Below are 24,109 nucleotides of genomic sequence, written 5' to 3' on the forward strand. Positions count from 1 at the left end.
CCGCATACAATTTTTTATGAGCCTCAAAAGCGCGGATAAGTGATTAATTTGAAAAAAATTTTCTAAGCTCTGCGAATGGAATGTTCTTACGAGAATATCGCGAGAAAATCACTGTAACAGCTGTTTTAAATTCAATATAATATATCGTATGTCTGGTTTACTAAATTCTTCAAAATTGTATATTATAATATAAACATTTGAACTACGGTATATCAATCCAAAGAAATTTATTGGGTCGCGGGACCATTATAAAAAAATTTATTGGACCGTATGGAAATCGATTGGTTTTGCTTTTTGAAGAATAAAATATCTTTTGAAAAACGACGAGAAGATTTTTTTTTATTTTCATCATTTTTTTTTTTTAACATCAAGATATATTCTACGGAATCGAATGATTTTGCATTGAATAATATAAAAAGATCGTTTCTAAACATTATGAAGTTCTCGAAAAAATATATTCGAATTTTATCGGATTTGATTTGATTTGAAAGAGTAAAACAAACTTTCTTGTCGTAAAACTACGAAACTACATAAATTTTGTATTTTTTTTTTTTCTTTTATCCAAGTTCGAAATCAATTTCATAAGATCTGGCTTTGAAACGAACTGAGCCAAAGAATCAAAATAACATAAAAGTATAAACCAATGGAGCACGTACGTGGATACGTTACAAACGTAATGAGAGATATTATTGCAATTAATTGCAAGCAATTTCTCGAGGAAGGTATATTCTTTTTCCCGTTTGACTCGACGTGAGTTTCCTATAACATCGGTCAGCTTTCAAAATGACTAACATTGTTCGATCTGATGCATAGCCCGAGGCTTTGAAAATAACATTGAAACTCTGCCGTTTCCTGTTTCTAGCGCGTCGAACAATTTCATTGAAATGTTCCAAGAGAAGAGTGAAAAAAAAGAGAGAGAGAGAGAGAAAGAGAAAGAGAGACAGTGAGAGAAATAGAGACAAAGAGAAGAAGAGAGAGAGAGAGAGAGAGAGAAAGAGCAATGGATAGATATGGAAGAGGTGAGATCGAAGAAAAAGATCGATAGATCGTTTCGCGATACACGCACCTGTGGTTGACGTTCTGGAAACTGTCGATATTATGATAGATTTGCCAGAGGATTTGGCAAATCCTCCACGAAATCAAGGAGTAAAGAAATGAGTGTGGAAAATGTGTGTATGTGTTGGACAAGAGGGGTGGAGGATGGAAAGGGGAGGAAGACAGGGAGGAAAAAAAAATAATCGACGTTTCATGTTGCTTCGTATTCTCTTTTACCGGATATACTCTCTTCCTCTTCCTCTTCCTCTTTCTCTTTCTTCTTGCATATTTCTTCCATTTCCTTTTTTCTTTTTTTTTCTTCAAAGCAACCATGAAACTCAACAGCTAGAAATACACTTTGCATAGAAATGTGATCATCTAAAACCTTTGTCGAGGTAGGAAAACGATCGTACGTTTGCGTTACTTGCCTTTATGAAACCCGATTATCGACCAAACATATCGGAAATAGGTCAGACTAACCAGTTTTTTTTTTTTTGTAATCAATTCATTGTTGTTTTTTTTTTTTTGGAGAATCTTCGGATGAAAACACGGGATTTAATCAAAGTTTGTCGTCAAAATTAATTTTCTCTCTCTCTTTCTTTCTCTGATAAATATCAATTAGATTTATCCGATTGCAGTTTCATAAATAATTTTCCTTTATATATTTCACATTTTAGTTTTTCTAAATAACACGTATCAACTTATAAATATAAATCATAAATTACGATAATGTAAAGCAATTCTTAGTCATTTATTCATAGTTGACATTAATTTATAGCTTTTCTAAGACTTTCCTATCGTAATAATTGTTATACAATAGAAATTAGTTTTTTTTTCTTTCTTGCAAGATCTAAAAGAACGATTTGTTATCTACGATTAACATCCTGCATCGATTTGGTACACATGAATAAATAAGTAGTATACCTACGTAAAATTAAATATGTATAAATACCTAATGACGATGTTCATGTGTGCACTATATGCATATATATATATATATATATATATATATATATATATATATATATCAAAACAAAGCTTATTGTATTTCGAGCTTAGTTACGAAGTGATTTGCGTGTACTCAGAAGCAGCGATCAATTTGACGCATCGGTAAATTGCTGCAATCTTCCTATAGAATTACTGTATTTAACGGTCTTGTATCTATCTATTTAGTACTTTTGTTCTCCACCTCTCACTCCCTTCCTTTATCATTTACAACAAAGGTAAATCCTGTTAATAGGAAACAATGAATCGCATATAGCCCTTTCACAACATCTTAAGAAACACAACACGAATATCTACCAAACCAGGTAAGCTTCACGATATTACAATTAAAAGGCAATAAGGGTGAAACGCTCCGATTGAATTTCCTACACGAAAATATAATAACAGTGAGAATATTAGGGGGATGAAATGATCGATAGAAACAAGAAAAAAAGAAAATAAAGAAGAAAAAGAATTATCAACTTGACGATATTTTACGAGGGACAAAAATAAATGAGAACAACGTGTTGATTGTTCTTGTCGTTCTCTCTCATTTTTACTTTTCTTATTTTATAGAAAATTGAAGAGGATTAAAGAGAGAGAAAGAGAGAGAGGGAGAGAGAGAGAGAGAGAGAGAAAGTTCACTTTACTAAACTTTTTACCCGTAACATCGATTGTAAATATTTTATAGGAAAGCAAATCATTGTGGTTTGTTCTTGTTAAATAAAAAAAAAGAGAGACGAAAGAAAAAAGAAATAAAAAACGAAGTAGGTAAAAAAACATGGAGTTTGTTAACTGGATAGAAAATTCCCTTTGGAGTATTGATCGAACCAAAACTTTAACATTTATTTAAACTGTCCTGAATCCAACATTTTGAAACGACGACATTCTGAGACGAACACGTGAACAGATCAAAATGGGAATATTATATGGAAAAATTGGAAGGATTGGAAGGGAAAAAGATGATCGTTAAGGATATCGTCCAAACAAGAAATCGTATATGCATATCGACGTTAGTAACTCATGATATCGACTTTAACGCCGTAAATTTTTATGTTGCATCGTTATTATCGAAAATGAGTTTTACCTACTTCGATATAGGATTCTAGCCGAATGAAATGAACTCATGAACTCTATAATCTAATCTTATCTCATACATTTCAAAATATTATATATATATATATATCAAAATATCATATGTTATAACTTATATTAATATATTATTAAACCTTAGCATAAGGATACGAAATAATAATCAATTTTATTAATTAAATAAAATGAATATAATATAATGGTTAATTAAATAAAAATAAAATAAGATTGAAAAAAGAAATATATTAATATTCTCTTATTATTTTTCTCTGATGTAAGAATTGTTTAAGACAGATCAGCGAAAATTTTTGTCATTTCTTCGAAAATCGCTTATCGTATTTGTTCGACGGTGTAGATTAACAAAAAAAGAAAAGTAAAAAATCGTGAGTAAGGATCGAAAGGTTAACAAGTGAAATTAACGTGACGAATATTTAATAATAACGTTTGTTCACTTGTGACCTTATTTCTTTCATACATTTTTTTCTTTCTTTTTCTTTTTATTTTTTAATCAGCGAAAGAGTAATTTTCACGTTTAATTAAAAAAATGTTTTAAATTGTATTATGAATTGTGAAACCTATTCAGGTGAAACGTTCTACATGACTCACTCTAAATAAATATATATATATATATACGTATATATACATATGTGTGTGTGTGTGTGTACGTGAAGGAATTGGATTCAGGTTTGCATCGATTAAACTTTGCCACAAAATTTCCGGCCGCTTTTTTTGTTCTTTAAGTCGATCAGGAAGTAGGCTAACTAAACCGCGATTTATCGGATGGGAAAACACGCGAAATTCTAACGCTCATTCGTTCGCTCGAAAAGTTCCTTTCGAAGGGGATTATTCGTATATAATAGCTAAACGTGAATTTTTAACAATGAGTCAACGAGATAATAAGCTTCTGGTTATACACGTGCTTAAAATCGAATAATTAGCTTCATTCGTGAAACGATTAATCTCGTTCACAGGTCTTTCTTTCGCGATCTTTTTTTTTTAGTTCTCTTTTTTTTCCTTTTCTTTTCTTTTTTTTTTCATTTATACCTGTACCTACCATTCGTACATTTGACTTGTTAACAAATTTACTTTACTTATTCCGATCCATAAGTCTTTAACTACTACATCGTATTTCTTGAATCATATTTCTACACCTATTTATACTTTGATATTACTTATAATTACTTGTCACTTATAATTAACGAATCAATCTTGCAAGAATCGATATATTTATTCGAAGATGAATATGTATTTACAAAATTTAAAAGAATTCATAGTCATATATTTTTTACATGAAACTTTAATTTTTATTATGAAGTATACAATTAATTTTTTCAAATCAGTCAGTCAAATAATCTTAAGTATTTTTTAAATAAAGTCTACAAACTGGAGTGTTTGCCATCGATGTGGGATCCTCGCGTTGTATACATACGACGTGTTAATATTTGTAAAAAAAAAAATATATATCAAAAACATATACTCCTCTTTGTACGTACACGTGTATCGTAAACATACTAGTATATCGGTTACTAGATTCTAGAAATAAAAAGATACCGTAAACAAATCTTGATTTTGTTCTCGTTCCATTCTTCGTAGTCTCAATTTTTGAGTTAAGAACCAATTGAACGAGCAAACGTGAGTGACCATCTCACCAATCGCGGATTTTTATCAAGTGAGGATCGCGCTACTGCTGTGAACGCTTTTAATCAGCAGTTTCGAAATGTTTGTTATTTGCTCTAGACTCGACTATCGACTACTCTCTCTCGCTCTCTCTCTCTCTCTTTCTCTCTTTCTATCCAATACACACATACATACGTACATCATACATAAATACGTACACATATATATATATATATATATATATATATATATATATACCAGAAACTAGAAAAAGAGAACACGTAGCAACGTAGACTCACGTAATACCATACTCCATATGCGAAGGCTTTTAATTAAAGAACGAATTCGATTGAAATCGTCTAGCGAAGCGTGACAACGACCTGCACCTCCTATGCCTTCTCTACGTACCCTTCTACGAGCACTCGACCAACCTCTCCCCTTTCCTCTCCTATAATACTTTCAACCTACCACCACTACGTCTTCTATATTCTCAACCAGTCACTCTTTTCAGTATCAAGAACGTAGTCCCAGTTTCGCGTCGTTCTTTCGTTGAACGATGCGCTAACGCGCCTGCTCGTCCGACCAGCTCGAACCGTCGAGGATGGATTTTAATTTAATTTCTCTTTATCACCCTCGAACTCACCCTCTACCCCATCTTGCCTCACTCTTATCCTCTCCTTCTCTTTTTCTCTCTCTCTCTTTCTATCTATCTATCTATCTACCTATCTATCTATCTATCTATCTATCTATCTATCTATCTATCTATCTATATATCTATCTATCTATCTATCTATCTATCTATCTATCTATCTATCTTTCTTCGTCGTTCTACAAAGGTAAGCTTCGACTGCCTACCATATGACCCTGAACAAATACGATTAACGCTTTGCCTCCTCTCTGTCATGGCCATTATACCTAACTACGAGATTTTTTTTTGTCCTTTCGTCATTTTTATCGCAGGTACAAAGAAAGAAGGAAGAAGATCAAAGCGCGGCTACAAGACGTATCTTCTTTCTTTTTTTTACTTTTTTCTTCTTTTTGTTTTTTCTCTCTTTCTTCTCTTCCTTCTTCTTCTTCTTCTTTTTTTTTAAGTTTTTTCCCGGTCATCCTTTTTTTTCCTTCATTTTTTTTCATTTATACATTTTTTCTTTTCATTCTTATTCGGAGGATCAGGAGATTTAATATCGGAACGTTAAAATTTTTGTAACAATGGTATTCTACATTTTATATTATGCATGACGATGAATTAAGTGAAAAAGACGATTAGAGTCGCATTGAAATTTAATGGAATGGCATTGTGAATTATAGAATAATTAAATTAACTCGAATAATGGGTGTACGATGTTGCTACCTACTTTTGACGGTTTTCGAGTTTCAGTACGTAAAAGCTTTGATTTGTACGTATTTGCACGTATTTTATCTTTTTATTTATGCACGATGATAAATCTTTTTGTATCGCATACTTACAGCTATGATGATGTATGTATGTAGATATCTGTATTTTCCGAAGTGAAAGAGTCGATTATTGTCGCGTTAAAATTTAATAGAATTGTAATGCGAATTATGGAATAATTAATTAACTCGAATAACGTGGACATGATAAATTTCGTGAAATCGCGATGTATTTTCTGGAGATTTTAAATTTTGGAACGTAAAAGGTTTCATATGATTTGTACGACAATGCTGTTATCCTTCTTTAATTATGGAATGCGATGAAATCCTTTCTATCATCATACATGATTATAATATATATATATATATAGATAGCATGTATGTATTCGTATCTACAATAGTTATTTGCGTTTTCAACAAAGAAAAAGAAGATTGGAACAGCGTTAAAATTTAATAAACTTTTAATACGAACTATTAAATTATTTAGAACAATATAAATCCCGTAAAGTTTGTGATATAACTTTTCGTAACGCGTAGTATATTAACGCATAGTATTTCGTCGGACGATTAACTTTTCAATCAAATAATTTAATTATATAGAAATAGTGTTTTATATCACAAGTTTTTTTTTTCCTTTAAACATATTTTTCTTCTTAACATTATTCTTAATACAAAACTTACCGTCATTTCCGCACACGAATGGTCGATGAACGTCAACTCGGACTCCTCGCCGGCTAATAGCACGCTCACCGTTTTCTCACCGGACTCGTCGTCTGGAAATGAAAGAGAAAATGTTAACATTATATACGATATCGTCACGCAAGGACGAAGGTACAAGGACACGTAGCGAGTTAAGACCACGTAGGCACTCTTGGGATGTATCAAATACGTGCTAAGTTATGATTTTGTTTTGTTGTGAAACACGATACGTCCTCGAGTAAGGACGCTCGTTGTACTTCGAAACTATTCGAAAATATAACAACGTTTCTCTGTCCTTTTCTTTTCGTTTCTTCTTGTTCTTTTCTTATTTATGTTAAACACAATCATAACTTTTAAATAAATTTTAAAAGTATATTAATATTAATTTAGTTATAACTTTCAAATATATTTTTCAAAACAATTATAATAAGATAATCGAATAAAAATCAAAATATATTTGACGTCATTCTAATTGCTGTTGAAATATTGTTTCAATTTCGATTTTTTAATTCACGGTATTTTCTTTGTTCCAAAATAATGAAATTACATGTACATCATTTTAAGTTTTAGTTTCAATTTTATGTTTTATTTCAATCGTATAGTTCGTCACGATTTTCTTTAAAAGGGTTTGTAAAAGGAGATCGGTGTATACTACTCACCGATGGATGTGTCGTACGCGTGTAAATACTCCGACGTCATAAATTGAGATACGAGGGAGCTCTTTCCTACTGCAGGTGCACCAAGCATTAAAACTCGATAAGGTGCTGGATCTTGAGACGCACTGCTCTCGCGTGAACTCGCGAGTGAACCCGCCGCAGAATTTCGTGCCGAACCGGGATATGAAGCCGTCAGATGTTCCGTACTGTTTTGAAGAAGATAGAAAAAAAGAAAACAAAATTATAAGGATGTTAGTTGAGTCATTTAAGAGAGGAAGAGAAACAATATTTATCCTCTTCCTCCGTTCTAATATGAGCTAACGAGATATCTGGACCATTTTTTAAGTCGTATTTTTATACTTTTCGTTTTCTTTCATTTTCTTATTTATTTCTTTCTTTTTTTTTTTATCAAAGTTCAGAGTCTGTGCACGTTGATCCTGCGCACAATTATATTGTATACGTATACAGATATCGTGAGTGTTAAAAATATTATTATATTAATGTGTGTAGTATATTATCGTAAGTAGATAAGAAATATTTCGTCCAGTGGTCATAAAGAAATAAATGAAAAAAAAAGACGTATTTATATCTCGTAGATAATAATTAATATGGATTTAATAATAATAATAATAATAATAATAATAATAATAATAATAATAATAATAATAATAATAATGATAATAACAATAATAATAATAATAAAAATAAGAATAATATTAATTACTGAAAAATGAGGGATCGAGCGTACCTATAAGCAACCGCTTTGGATTCTCGTAAAATCTCCCTGAAACAGAAGGCGCGAGAATCTCTACGTGTTATGCAGAAAAAGCAAGAATTGTATGGGATAATTAATTAGTTTAAGAAAATACAGACAAAGAGAGAGAAATGGAGAAGAAGTAGAAAAAGAAGACAAAAAAATAGAAGAAGAAGAAGAAGAAGAAGAAAAAGACGAAGAAGAAGAAGAAGAAGAAGAAGAAGAAGAAAGAAATAAAAAGAAAAGAGAACAAACTAGAACAAGAGATCAAAAAGTGAGAAAAAAATTGATCGGTAGCGAGGAAATTGCACGCGCGCTTATGTGTGTGTGGGTGCGTGTGCGTGTGCCCCCTTGTGATTTATTCGAAACTCATTAGTAAATTGAGTATGGTGTGTGAATGACATATACGACGCATTGTCAACGGGATTAGGATTTGAAAGAAATTTCGAAGAGAAAAAATGATTAATAGAAAATAAAAAATGATCTTTAAAAAATTCTATGAGGTAGCGAAAAAATACGTCAATTTTTATCGTTCAAATGGCTTTTAAATAGGAAATAATCAAGATTATATTTCTCTCGTATTAGAACGAAAACCAAAATAAGATAATAAAGTGAAGTAAATGTGTACGTGCGTACGTGCGTTTGTGCGTGCGTACGTGCGTGCTTGAATACGTGCATGAGTTAATGCGTGTAGGTGTATGGGTTTTTGTATAAAGGTGTGCGATAATACGTGGGTTGTACCAATTGCTCGTATCGAACATTCAATGGTAAAGCGAATGGTACGTAATTAATATCGTCGAAGATAGAACAATATTTCCTTTTCCGCGCGAATAATCGTATTAGCGTGCTCCTAGAAAACTAATCCAATTAATCGTTCGAAAACTACATGTATCATGCAACTTGTCGTACGCTTTCTATTACTTCCACACGCGCAAGCGTGAGAGTATGTTACATGCATGGTACATCACACGCGAACGATCTATTCACGTTTCAATTTTCTCTCTCTCTCTCTCTTTCTCTCTTTTCCTCCCTCTTTCTTTCCCACTCTCTTTTTCTTTCATTTTTATCTCGTCTTTCGATTCGTCTATTTTACGCGAGTAAACATTTGTTCGAGTTATTCGTAAATGTCTATATAAACGTATACTTTCCTATACAAATTCATTGATTGTATCTTCTATGAGCTCGTTTGAAATTTATTTACATATGTATATACTATTTATGTTTAATCTATATATGTGTGTATCTGTGTATAAATAAGTGTATGTTGGATACATAACGTATGCAAGTATATAGATATATTTGTTGAAACATCAACGTCTCGCGACTATCAAATTTGTATGTTTTACTTAAACGTGAATGTACCGATATGTACGAGCCACGTAGTTTTGACTTTACTTGTGTCCTTGTGCAATTCGATTAATCGTTGTTGGTTAAAACGTCACGATTACGACGATGTTGATTTTAACAATAATCCGTGCCTGGGGTCGTTTGAGATAAACTACGGGCCATTTATATATATATATATATATATATATATATATATATATATATACGCAAGGTCAATAATATGTAGATAAGAAATATATATGTATATATAAAGGCGTAAAAAAAATACATATATATATTTGACAATGATTAGAAAAATTATATAATTATATAAAGCTACTAATCATATGATAACGTGAAATTCGATTACCTTACTCGTCGAATTTTGCAATAAAATGTTTAAGTTTTGATAACGGAGAGGATAGTACAGGAATGTTTGTTGATTGTTGAACGACTAAACCGTAAACAGGATCGAATATCCGTAGAAAACAAGATTTCTAAACAACAGCTTGCTGTTGTTTGTATTTAGTTCCCGCATACATGCGCATAAAGGTCACTCTCAAAATTTCCAATGAAATAATCCCTCTACTAAATAATCCCTTGTTTTTGTTTGAAAATTTTTACATTCTCTTAGGATAGAACGTAGTTATATAATAAAAATCGTATGAAAGGTGATTCATTAATTATTGTCATATAGAATGATGAAAAAAAGTCGTTCATTTATTTACGTCGTTAGTAAAAGAAAAAATTATTTAATTAACAAAGTAAATGGTTTCTATATGAAAATTCTAATTTTAATAAAACTTTATGAATAGGTATGTAGGATATACTCAGTTTTGTTGAGAATAATTTTTTTTTCTTTCTCTCTCTTTTTTTTTTTTTTTTTTTTTGATGAAAATATACACCCTTAAAGTTCGTTATACATTTTTTTTTGTTTGTATCTAGCCTATCGTAAAGGGTAGAAAAAAAAATGGTACGTGAAAATTTCATTACATTTGAAAACCTATCAGAGTACGAACGAAAAAATAAAATATGTATAGCTGTGATAACATACATATATGTATATTATATGCATATACGAGAATGACATGGGTCATGTTTATATATCAATTTTTTTCTTCGATAAGAGTATTGATAAAAATTAGAATAATTAATATGCACATTGAGTAAAAGCAACGATAACAATGCAAAGAGGGTAATTTTCCATAATGGCTGGTGGAGTTTTGCCAATGATATACCTATGACATATACGTTATTTACAATTGCAAATGTTATTTAAAATTTTTCTCTCGTTGTCTAATAGATTTTCAGAAAGATTTTTTTTCTCTATACTTTATTTAACGAGTTATATCGTATAATAAATAAAAAAATTCAGGGAACTTTAAGGATAATTTGAAGACCCTCGTGAAAAAAGAAAAAAGAAAAGAACATTTTTTTCTATACGACTCAATTCGTTCTACATATTCACAAAGTTTCATTGAAATTAAAATTTCCATGTTAGGAATCTACCCTTGTAAGCAATAGATGTGTTAATATACTGTGTATAAATTAACAAGTAAATGTTACATGAAGGTAATTCTCCTGTAACATTACCTAAAAATTGCTCGAGGATTTGTACAGCATGGTAGGTTATTTTAAAACAACTTTGATAGAACACATTTTCGTGGATTTTTCTTTGAACTTTTATCATTATTATTATTATTATTATTTTATTATTATTATTATTATTATTATTATTATTATTATTATTATTATTTTTAATTAAAATGTTACGAAAAGAGAACTGACTCTTTTCTTTTAAAAAATTGTAGTTTAATATATTCGTACGTGTGAGGAATTTTTTAAAATTATTCGAAATCATTGGAATACGAGTATTTTTCATTATTGTCCAATTTTTGACCTAACATCCCATGAAACAATCTCGAAATAAAACTATTAGGAATTTTCGTGTTATAAGAAAATTTACTTGTATATAAATGACAGGTTGTAGATGTTTCAATATTCGAAGAAGCATAATTCCTAGGATCTTCGATGGCTATCTTTTGTACGTTTTAATAAATAACGAAAGACTGTCTATACGTCGAAGGTAGTGTCCAGTCGATGGGCGATAAAAAAAGACGAGTGGCTATCGACGAAACGATGGGAAAATTCAACGTTGACTTGACGCTTGGTGGCCATGCTCTAGGGTCCAACGCGTGTGTCTACGTCACCTCAACTCCACACGTAGATTCATGCGTTCGATCTAGAGAAACGAGCCAAGAACAGATAGAGACGATCGACTTTAGGTAGCTCGTCGTTGGTGTGTCTCAGCAGAGTCAGCCAGTAACATTCGGAAAACGTGTTCCAACTCCGAGCTCCGATTCTTCCATTGTGCTCATTTCACCTCTCTTTTCATCGATCTTGAACGGGTATGTAAGTACGTAAGCAGGAGTCTCTTTCTCTCTCTCTCTCTCTCTCGCTCTCTCATCCTGATCGATCGCATATACGAATCAGCGTCTATCGTTGGTTCGAGTAGATTCGTTACATTCTTTCTTTTCTTTCTCTGTCTCTCTCTTTTTCTCACTCATCGATTCATTCATTCGTTCGTTTGTTCGTTCGTTCGTTCGTTCGTTCGTTTGTTCGTTCCATCGAAAAGAACTTAAGTATCCCTATAGCTCTAGGTAGAAACTTCAAAGTTATGATCATTTCTAAAGAAAGGAAATGGATAAGAGCCTAAGGAAGAATCGAGTCGGACTACTCTCGTTCACATGTTTACGAGCATGCGAAAGGAATGTAGAAAAGAGATATAACGAGGTCGAGAAATGGAGAATTTTCAGGGCTTGGGGACGAGGTTTGGAAACGTTTTAGAAATAATATAAAACTGCTTGATGAACTGACTGAAGTTAAAGACTCACCTAGAGTTGCTCGATGCGACGCTATTGTTGGAACGGGATCTTCGACTTTTCAATGAATCGCCTCTATTCACCACACCTTTCCCGGTAATACTGAAATGCCTCAGCCGATAATACTCTTCCTCGACCCCTGTGTTCGGCATACTGGCTACCCTCGACCTTTGCTGCGGAAGACACAAGTAATTTGGCCGACCGGACGATCGGCTACCTGGAGTTTTCACGGACTGCGAACGACTGTGATGTGGACTTCCATATCTGTTCGGTGGATTTAAAAGAGAAAGGTATTATAGGGAAGGGAGGTCAGAGGGGTAGGTTAGGTAAACGGGTTGGATAGGCAATGGGTGGTAGAGAAAAAAAAGGAGATTGGCTTTTAGAACAGAGAGTCCAGGTAAAGCTTAATATTCGATTTTTCTTTTATTTTGTTTTGTTTCTTTCTCCTCTTTTCTCTATTTCTTTTTCTTTTTCTTTTCTTCTTACATTATTCGTTCGTTCGTTCGTTTGTTTTTTTTTCTCTCTTTGGTCACATCCTACCATGTTGAAACGTCTGCCATTGTGTTATTAAAGGATTATTAAAGTGTACGTCGAATTTAATATTTGCGATCGTTGTTAGTTTCTACTGTTTGAAAATTAGATATGTTCTGGAGAGATCGGATGCATTTGGGGAAAATGAAAAAAATTAAATCGGGTATAAGTTGTACACATTTCTCGTGAAAAATAAATATCTACTGAATTCAATTTGATATTATTTAACAAGATTCGTATATGCTCCATATACGATTTTTTCGTTTGAATAAATATGAATAATAGAATGATTGAGGTGAATTTTTCAATGTAAATAAATAAACTCTTTGCACTCAATGCAACGCATTTCGTTTCTAAGATTATACGTATTATTAAATACGTATTTGTTAATAATAAAGCAACGATATAAAAGACAATAATTGCAAAATTAACTGTGCACGTTAATTCAGAATAATGCTTCTCTTTCGTAAATATTATAAATCCAATCATATTATCGAATAATTACTATTTCGTATTATTACTTCTGATTCAATAGGAAAAAAAATTTTCGTTGAAGGATATTATCGAAACGAATCGTTTTAAGCGATGTACTATAGATATTCATTGGCCGATCAAAAAGATAGAAAGTATAAAACGTTCTATTAAATCCGGACAAACATATTTACGTATGTATGACGATTAAATCCAATCAGTTTTCCTCTGTTACACGTAATCATCTCCTAATCTTTCATTTTCATTATCAGCACGTTGAGGCAAAACACGTACGATTAATTACAGAGTGCAAAGCGTTTCGAAGATGAAGAGGTTCAAATGGTTGCAATAGGATGGAGAGAGAGGTAAAAGGTTAAAGAGATAAACGCGTGTATATTATCAAAGGGCAATGAGAAAAAAAAATAAAGGGCAATGAAAAAAAAAAGGAAGAAGAAGAGGAATATAAAGAAATATGGAAAAATGGAAAAGTATGAAGAAAAGGAGTAAAGAAAAAAAAATAAAATACAAGAGATAGAAGAGTAAGAGTAAGAGTAAGAGCAAGAGCAAGAGAAAAGAGAAAGAGAAAGAGAAAAGTAAAGAAGAGAATAGGATAGAAGAGAACGAACCTCATTTCGAAGTCGTGAATCTCCTGGAGGGTGAGAGTGTTCGCAACATCAAGCAATTGTCTCATATTCTCCTCTCGTCTCCTTGCATCCGCGTCCGGATGTAGAAGAATGGTAGCAGCTGGTGCGTCCAATGAGAGGGAAGGTTGTTGGACCACGATCGTCGCCTGAGTCGTTCTCTTTGTTCCACCGGCGCTTCCTCCTTTTTTATTGTTGTTGTTGTCGTTGTCGTCGTTGTTGTCGTTGTAGTTGTTGTTGTTGTCGTTGTTGTTGTTGTTGTTGTTGTTGTTGTTATTGTTGATGCATATATTTTTGTTTGATGTCGTTTTTTTTCGTTTGCATCGTTTCGCATCGATATTTCAAAAAATCAGCAAAAAGAAAAAAATATTTCGTTAGAGAGATTTGTGCGGATATCTGTGTATGTGTGTGCAGCGCGCGTGTATATATATATATATATATATATATATATATATATGCGTGTCGCATGTGAAAAATAAAAAAAAGCTGTCTCTCGTAGGGACTCCCCGTTATCCTACGGGATTTTCTCGCTTATTTCTTTTTTCTCTTTTCTTTTTTTCCCTCTTCTTTTTTTTTCTTTCTTTCCTATTATTTTTTTTCTCTAGTTCCTCGTCACACTATCCTTCTTTCCCCTTTACTCAAACTCTTCCGGGCAGCTTGCTTTTAAACGGAAGTTACGTAGAAAGTGCTGTGCGATAAGAGGAGTTCGAGGATTTTCACGAGCTAGAGCGAATCGTAGCAAAACTCCTTTTATCTCTGGCGTTTTTCGCACGTTACCGGAGAATCCTTATGTGAGAGACGTTGAGAAGCAAAGAATTGTGTCTTTCTAGCGGAACTGTCAAGCACGAAATTTGAGAATCGATCGTTTGATTCGAATTTTTCTTGAAACTCGTCGTTGTTCGACAAATAATACATCTATTACAAAACGCGTATTTATTCCAAACCTTTTATCTCGTTCATTATTTTTAAAGATTCATTAAAAATTTTCGTCTGAATGGATATGCACACATAAAGAAATTGATAAAAGGAAATATTTAATAGAAAATTTTTAAGAGATCCTTTTAAGAATAAACTGAAATAAACTGAAATAATGTCATTCGAGTATTACCGAGAGAAAACAGTGGATTTTGTTTTATAAGTAATAAAGTTTTCAAGATTCTCTTGGGATGAAGTTGAAATTTATTAGAAAAGTATTCTGTATCGTATATCAGAAATTCATTAAAGTATACTTTGGAAATACATCTGCATTTTATATATGGAATATTTCTTTCTGTATCTAACAGTAAGTTATTAAATAATATAAAAAAATAACATCGAACACGAAGCTCTTTTCGAAATCATTTTATATCATAAATTACAAGCGACATTTCGTTTTCTCAAACGAAAAATAACGTGACCCTTACTTCTTAACTCGAGTTTTTTTTGCTTATTTGTTTTTTCAGCTTTTCTTTTTCCTTTTTCTCCTTTTTTTTTTCGTTTCTCCTATTTCGCGCCACGACAATTCCGCCATAACGTGTTGCAAGTGGTGACATAAAAATTCTTGCGAGAGTACATATCTCTTGGAATTATTCTCGAGAATATTTTCGCGCGACGGAAAGAGCAAAAACAAAGAGGGTAAAAGTAGAAAAATATTAGGAGGACCATACAAAAGAGGGGATAAATGAAAAAGAAAAAAAAGAGAGAGAAAAAAAAGAGAGAAAAAAAGGAGAAAAAAATTAAATCAACTCTATCCGATTTATTGCAACGCAAAAAGTAGTTTGTTGCTCGTGAATCTTTTAACTTGTTTCCTCTTTGCATGAACGATTACGATTACGAATTTCTGGAAATACGAATATTATTCTCTACTATGTGCTACAAGAGAAAAGAAGAAATAAAAATAAACGATATTCTCGAGAAAAATTATCGTCGGAGAACGTTCTCGTGATTTTACTTCGTTTCGATTATTATTTCGAGGTCCGAGAACTTTCTCCGTTTTGTTATATATCGACTGACATTTATTAACTCGTCGTAGTACTATCGCTAGAGACGAAGCGTGTAGCGTAGTATGTGTTTATGTGTATCCGTATGTGTGCTTTTATGAAGACTTGCAAGCACATATTAATTTTTATTAAATTTTCTTTGAAATTCTTTTTTCTTTTTTTTTTTTACTATCAACAGTAGCGTAGCTATATACATGTGACGGGCGCTCGAGACGAAAATTGAACTTTATGTTCTTTGACGTATAAAACGCTACGTAAGCGAAAAGCTATGAGTTAAGAAAAAAAAAGAGAATAAGTAAGAAAAGTTATATCACTCGAGTATCTAGTATCTCGTACGTATTTATATACGTACATACTTAGTATACTCGAGGTACTATCGATACGTTTCTAATAATGACGAGAGCATGAGAATGAAGAAATGAAAAAATAGAAAAAATAAACAAACAAAATGAAGACAAAATAAGAATACAAAGAAAAAAAAAGAAAATTAAGAAGAAAAAGAAATTACAAAATTAAAAAAAGGAAGAGAAAAATATTCTTACTCGTCTCTTCTTGTCAATCAAGCAGATTTTATGATGTAAAAGAAAAAATTCGTCTTAAGGTCCGCCGTTATCTTCTAGCTACGATTCTGATTTTCTTAACATCAAAAGAAAACACCAAAATGCAGTGAGCGACAATGGCGTTCTTCTGTGAAACACAATCTCCGTGACAAAATATAGACGGGTTACATTCAAAATACACGCTGCTAACGGAGGCAACAACAATATGACATTAAAAATAACGATAACAACAATAGCAACAGTAATAAAAATAAAAATGAAAAAAAAGGAAAAAATAATAAGAATAATAATAATAATAAATGATGATAATAAATGATGATAATAATAATGATGATGATGATGATGATGATGACGATGATGATGATGATGATGATGATGATAATTATGATGATGATAATTGATGATAATTATTTGCGTTTGTAGTGAGGTTTAACACGCATGTGCGTTAACGATGCATCATATACGTATGTGTAAGTGTACGTGTGTGTTTGTAATTTGCAATCATCAATTACATTCGTCTCGGTATTATTATTACTTTGTTTGATTTCTTTTTTTTTCTTTTTCTTTTCTTTCCTCTTCTTCTTTTTCTTTTTCTTTTCTATCACTATCGACGAATTCCGTTTGTTCGTGGCTCAAATTTACAGCTTCTTTTATTGTACTTTCTCGGTTCTCGATATAAGAAAATAGAAATATGGTAGGAGTTACTATGATACATAGACACACCACAGATGGTAATTTAGGTAAGGAAAGTTCAACGAGAGTCATGGGTGCAATGTTGAGGAGGAAACTTTTGGTCTCGGCGAAACTAAACGACTTTGTTATACGAAAATATGCCGAGAGAAAGAGAGAGAGAGAGAGAGAGAGAGAGAGAGAGAAAGAGTGGAAGGGAAAAGAAGACAGGAAAAAAGTTAAAGAGTATGAATAGAGAGAAAGAAAAAGAATTAGAGGAATATATATATATATATATATATATATATATATATATATGTATATGTATATATAGGATTGTGGGTCTTATACGTACGATAGATAAAAGTAAACTGATCGTGAAATTCATGTTTGTCTGTTGGAAGATCGACATAGTAATCGTGAAATTATTGGTTTCCGGTACGATCACGTTACTCGAGAATATCTCGATAGTGTCGTATACTATAGATTATACGTTCTTCTCGTGTCTATTCGTGCATGGTGTGTGTATCTGTATCTGCGCGCGTGTGTATGTGTGTGTTTGTGCGTAGGCGAATAATGATATAGGAAAAAAAAAGAAAACAAAAAAAGGGCAAAAAACAAGAAAGACTAAAAAAAAAAGAAAAAAGAAAAGAATACAAAAAAGAAAAAAGAAAAAAAGAAAAAGTTCCATCGAGAAATGTGATACAGAGAAAGGATAAAAATGCGAATGTATGGCGACCCATTGCCGATCGATGTGCGTGAAAGAGCTGGCTGTTCAGCGTCAATGCGGCAAAACCATTAATTAAAAGGACGGGTCCGTACGTATGTCTTTTTCTTAATATCTATGTTATAAATAAATATCTTAAAAGAGAAATGCTTTATCATTCGAAATTTGAGACAACTTTGAACGGGAATGTTAAACATTCATAAACTCTCTGGATCGTGACGTTAATGATTCCTCCATTTGAAAGTTTTCATCGAAAAGTTTGGAGAGACGAGCCGTCGGCGGTCGTTGTCTCTTTCAATTCAACTTCGACAAACTTATCTAGTTACATACTTACATATATCGACGAAGTTAGTACTCAACAGATTATGCAGAGTTCGATCTATGTAACAAAGTAAGAAAACTTTGATCGCGCTTGAAACTTGATGGGTTTGACGGTTATACACCATAAGTATATTGTCATCGAAATTTCATAATTATTCTCTATAATTTCGATTAAAGACATACGGGCCTCCCTCCTTTGAAATAGGATACGAGACAACGAAATTGGCGAAAAGAAAATGGCGGAATGAAATAAAAAAAGAAAAAAAGAAAAGAAAAAAAAGGAAATGAAAAGAAAAAAAAAAGAAAAAGAAAAAGGAAAGAAAGAAAGAAAGAAAGAAAGAAAGAAAGAAAGAAAGAAACAATTGGAAACAATGGGGAAAAAGAAAGCCCAAGCGCAATTATTGCAGTACACGCGAGTCAAACATCGCGCTACCATCGAAAAAAAGAAAGAGAGAAAAAGAGAGAAAAAGAGAGGTAGAAACTCGATGGGCAAATCTAAAGAGAAACGAATGAAATACTCCTTGATTTATTTTTAAGAAGAATTTTATTCTTTTAAATTTTGTCGAGCCCTCATTTATTTTCACACTCGTATTCGTCAACTTCTTTTTGTCCCTTTCTTTTTTTTGTCTTTCTCTCCCTAACCCCCATAGATTCAGATTTATATATATATATATATATATATATCTGTTTCTCTCTCCCTTTTTTTCTCTCTCTTTTTGATACTGGTAAAGGATAATTAAGGTATATTTTTATGTCCAAAAACTCTGGACCGTTTCTGTGCGTCTGTGTTGGCGCGCGCGCGCTTATGTGTGCGTGTATTAGTATACCTATTGCGCAAAACGGGAAAAAGAGCTTGACCCATGAATGAATGGTTGAAACGAGGGGATGAGACTCTGAAAGAAAAGAACATCAATTCATTTCCTTAGAGATCTCTTTCGACGACTTAACGACTTTTCTCGCACGGGTGATCGGTCTTTATTTAAAGTTTTATCGCGGCAGCTCTCTCGTCCCTCAACCTCCAATTTACACCGACCCTCCCCTTCTCGTTCCCCTCACAACTCGATCCTTCTACGTTCGAAATTTATCAGTACAACTGGGGGATTGATATATTGGAAAATAATAAATACTTAAATATCGTCGATCCCTTGATAAATACTCTCTTATAAATAAGTTAAAGAATTCAGTATTAAGTTATCTAAGTGAATAAAAATTATTGTTGAAACATATATATATATATTAAAATTATAATATCTAGATACTGTTCGTTGCTGATGGAATTAGATATTTCTTTTTCCTTTATTCTTTGATTAATTAATTATTGTTGACCGGGTCGATAAATAAAAGTTAATAAAAGAAATAAAGTTTATTACATTGTCTTGTTCGTCATTTTGATCTGTATTTAAAAAATGTTGAAACATACGAAAATGATCGTCTATCGTCCTTTCTTGTTAGAGTCTATGTCGCATTTAATTTAAAAATTGATTAACGTGTATAACGAGTTGTTATATTCGTACGAATATTATAAAATCCGTATTTCGAATTGGTTCATATTTATTGAGATATCGACGATATGTTATATATATATATATATATAACTCGCTTTTGCAAATCTCTCTCTCTCTCACTCTCTCTCTCTCTCTCTCTCTCTCTCTCTCTCTCTCTCTCTCTCTCTCTTTGTGATTTGATTTGGTTTTAGAGAAGGAAAGAAAACTGGCATATCGATGTTCGCATAAAAAGTACCTAAGTAATAACGGTGGTGATTTATGCCGGACAAATGAATTCCGATGAATAAGGAAGTTAAAAGCATTCATCCGTTTCAGTCTGTCCGTTTCAAGAAAAGTTCACGAGAAAGGGGTTTGAGACTTTTCATCGCTCTATTTTCCAAAGACTCAAACTTTTCTCTCGGAGTCCGAAGGACCCAGCTAGCAATCGTGAAATTATCGTTTCGCCAGACAATTGATCTTCTTTAAGAAGAACGAATGTTCGATATCGAAACTTAAGGAAAACTTTTTTTTTTGACCAATCATTCCATTCGAATTCTTTAAGTAATATAAATGTGTGTATATATATATTATATATATATATAAGGCAACGTTTGCATCCGCCAAACAAAGTAGTAATAAAAACAACAACAACAATAATAATAATAATAATAATACTTTCGCTAACGAGAGAAAAAAAATGTATGACTCGATAGAGTTTAGGCAAAAAATCGTACGATATAAATCACCACCGCGTGGCACTCGCTAATAACTCTCTCAGTTAATTCACCGGGGTCATTAATAACACGCGAAAAAGTAGTAAAACCGATTAGTTCGCTAAAAATAAAAATAAAAAAGAAAGATTAATAGGGAATAAACTATTTTGTAATTTGTCATTGATTAATATTCGACAGGTTTATACTTTTTCGTTTCTTTCTTTTTTTCTCTTCTTAATTCTTCTTTTTTTCATTTTCTCTTGCTATATATAATCTTTCTTCGTTTTCGAATGAAACGCGTGGTAATTCGAATCTTTCATCGCTCTCGAACCAAAGAGGAAAATATATCGAAATGTAAGGTAAAACTAAATTTGTGGAAGAGCTTCGAGGTATACGTGAAACGATAGAACTAATCGCGTTAGAAAAGCTCTGAGAGATTCTAGAGGTATCGTCGGTTTCAAACACACATATATATATATATTTCAAGAGTATATATATATATATATATATATATATATATATATATATATATGTATATAAACTCTTGGACCAACGAAATGGACCGTATCAGATTATGTCGAGAACAAGGCATCACTTGCTTTATACAAGGGAACGTCAATTATCTGTTATCCCGTAACTCGAGAGAACTTTCAGTCCAACGTAGAAGCCTTTAAATAACCTACTCTCTATTAGTGCACCCTTAAAACGAAATACCAACCACGACAGTCTCAACGTACGATCGTGAATTCTTTTCTCGCATATAACGAACGTAACGAGTACGCGAATTTATTTGGTTTATCCTTTACTTCCAATTACGCGCTCCCTTCGACCGTACCACTCTTCATACAATAATGATAAATTGCTAATACAAGGGAGTCGATCCACTCGAAATTTTTTCATCGCTTCGATGAGTACATTTTCTGTTCTTGATTTAAATCAAATACGTTATACACTTGATTCTTCATTATATTCCTGTTTCGAAAGATTTTTAAGAATATTGAATATTTCTTGTAAATTAAAGGATTTTAACGGATCGACGAATGTGTAAGCTTCGAAAGGTATATATTTTACTCTGTCTAAATTGAATCGAATCAAGACTAAACATTAACAAAAAAAAAAAAGAAGACGAAACAAAAAGATAATAAAAAAAAGAGATATAGAGGTTTTACTTAATGAATAATTATAATCTCAATTCGTACGCGTAAGAATTACATATTTTTCGATCCGTCAAATTGTCTTGTATTTTCGATCGTTCTTAAACTTTTGAAAAATTCTATTGGATATCAATATTGGAAATGTAAATAATTAATATTACTATAATACCTGCATATAACATGTTTGACTTGAAAAAAAAATAATATCAGAGATGTTACTCTAAAATATGATCGTTTACGATCTTTGTTATTCTAGTACTTCACGAGGAAAAAATTTGTATTAATTAACGAAGAAGAAGAGATAAATAGATCTCGTTAAAAACTAGAAATCGTTTCTCGTTAAAAATAGGATTTATTTTCTCACCTGGCGCTGATCTTCCTCGACTTCTATTCGTAGTACCAGTCGGAGTCTGTGCGTTACACGATGGTTGACTACCGACCAAAGAAATATCCAATGGATTCGTCGTAACATTGATATTCGGTTTTTTCTGTCCAGCTGTGTGTTTCGTTTCGTTGGAATTTTTCTCGTTGGGCTCCGTAATTTTTATCAATGACGTGTGATTAGAATTAATGTTGACCAAAGCACTCTTCTCATTTTGTTTCTCTTTGGTAGCCATTAATGTTAGCATTGAGCTTATTTGACTTGGATCAGGTTGTCCGGCATCCACCGAGCCTCTCACCGGAGTACTAAATAAATTTTAAACAAATGTTATAGGTTAAATAAATTATTACATTACAATATAAAATAGGTCAGCAAAGCTTTTGCATTTTATTCAATGGTCGAGTGATTTCATTATCCGAAACAGGAGCTTTAAATTTTTCAACAAATATGGAGTAATTTTAAAAAAGAAGTAATTTTAATTTTTATCAATATATATATATATATATATATATATATATATATATATATATTTCTGATCTGATTATCTCATATGCATATTGTAAATATTGGAGAAAAAATTGACCAATCCCTGAGCGAGTTACTTTTAGCCAGTTTATTTAAAATTCTACTAGTACGTTGATTTTTACAATATATTAGCGATTTTATAGATATTCAAATAATTATAACTCTTTTTAACTCTTTTTAAAATTGGTGGATTTTTATATGATATTTGTAAAATATGCATCGGACCGAACGAATCTACAAAATGTGCATATATAAAAGCGTTCGATAAAAATTTGTAAAAACTATATTTTGTCTATTTAATTGCTAGTGTAAAAAAAAATTATATTTTTTTTTTGTTTTTTAATTATCGACATCTCACATAACATGCAATTATTTTTGATATTTATTAAACAACGTAAAATCTTCTCTTCAAATTATATAAAATTATTTAATATTAAATAACATGCGAATACTTTTTCGAGCTATTGTATATTAATATTCTCTTCTCCTCGTTTAAATTTTCTCGATAAATTTCATTCCGATCCGATAAGGGGATCAAAAGTTCAAGTAAAATATACGTCCTTTCTTTCGCTTGCTAATCTCATTTTATCCTGGTCTCACTATCTCTATCTCTATCTCTATCTCGTTCTTTCTGCGAGGTTTTAGGGGAGGATTTCGTCCCGGCAAAACTAGTTCTCCCGCAATTAAATTGCTTCTATTATTTCGACCGAAGCAAGCTTGCGTAACGAGCCACGAAAATCCAACTAATTGAGCCTCCATTTTATTCTCAATCTATATAGTAGATAGTATTATATGTTCATACATATGTTATACGTCGATTTTTTAACACACACGTATATGTGTATATATATATATAATTGTGTAATATACGTTTCTAATAATATCACGATATATCGAGCAAGTCGTTTAAAACTGGAAATGGAGTTACCTTGATTATTTTCGACGATAAAAACAAATTTTTGTGGTTGAAAGAATTTTTTTTTTCTTTTTCACGAAATATGTTTATTTGGAGATTATATTTTATAAAATATGGAGATCGTCGATATTCCTATATTTGAGATAATATTTTATATAATTTAATTTAATTACACGTACTCGGTTAGGATAATTTTTTTTTTGAGAGTGGTTTTTTTTTCACAAAATTCCTCTGGGAATTTTCAATAGAATTTCTTTCTTCTAAATAATAAAAGATTAATATTTTCAATGTTGATAGATAGATGAAAAGATTAAATTAAATTGTTAATATAAACTTAAATGATTTAGTATGCTTGATTTAGAGAATATATTCAATATATTCTCTATGGGTGTGCAAAAACTACAGTTTATTCTTTTAATTAATATGAAATGTTCAAGCGTATAGGTGAATACGTAAGAGCGAAGTTATCTCATTAAATTCAACAACCAACGAGCTTGCACTGTTTTTGCTGTTATATCTCTGAGAGAAGTAGAGACAGCATCAGGACGTATTTATCGGAACGTCTTCTCGTTGAAACGAGTGAATGGGAACATACACAG

General features: G+C 31.9%; 1 protein-coding gene and 1 long non-coding RNA gene across 3 annotated transcripts in view; one reads left to right on the forward strand and one right to left on the reverse strand.

Annotated features, from left to right (window-relative positions):
- LOC127064696 (uncharacterized) overlaps positions 1 to 24,109 on the forward strand; it is a 75,948-nt gene that overhangs the window by 42,256 nt on the left and 9,583 nt on the right. The window lies entirely within an intron of this gene.
- Positions 1 to 24,109, reverse strand: part of LOC127064437 (uncharacterized) — a 74,526-nt gene that overhangs the window by 41,947 nt on the left and 8,470 nt on the right. The window contains exons 4-9 of one of the 2 annotated variants that reach the window (XM_050995474.1): positions 22,052 to 22,374; positions 14,066 to 14,264; positions 12,450 to 12,701; positions 8,224 to 8,259; positions 7,479 to 7,681; positions 6,802 to 6,893 (exon numbers count right to left, since the gene is read on the reverse strand). In XM_050995474.1, coding sequence (XP_050851431.1) covers positions 6,802 to 6,893; positions 7,479 to 7,681; positions 8,224 to 8,259; positions 12,450 to 12,701; positions 14,066 to 14,264; positions 22,052 to 22,374 — 1,105 coding nt within the window. The remainder of the gene's footprint in view (positions 1 to 6,801; positions 6,894 to 7,478; positions 7,682 to 8,223; positions 8,260 to 12,449; positions 12,702 to 14,065; positions 14,265 to 22,051; positions 22,375 to 24,109) is intronic. The other variant, XM_050995475.1, reaches the window with a different exon arrangement.

The sequence above is a fragment of the Vespula vulgaris genome, chromosome 6 (assembly GCF_905475345.1).
Source record: "Vespula vulgaris chromosome 6, iyVesVulg1.1, whole genome shotgun sequence".
Lineage (NCBI taxonomy): Eukaryota > Metazoa > Arthropoda > Insecta > Hymenoptera > Vespidae > Vespula > Vespula vulgaris.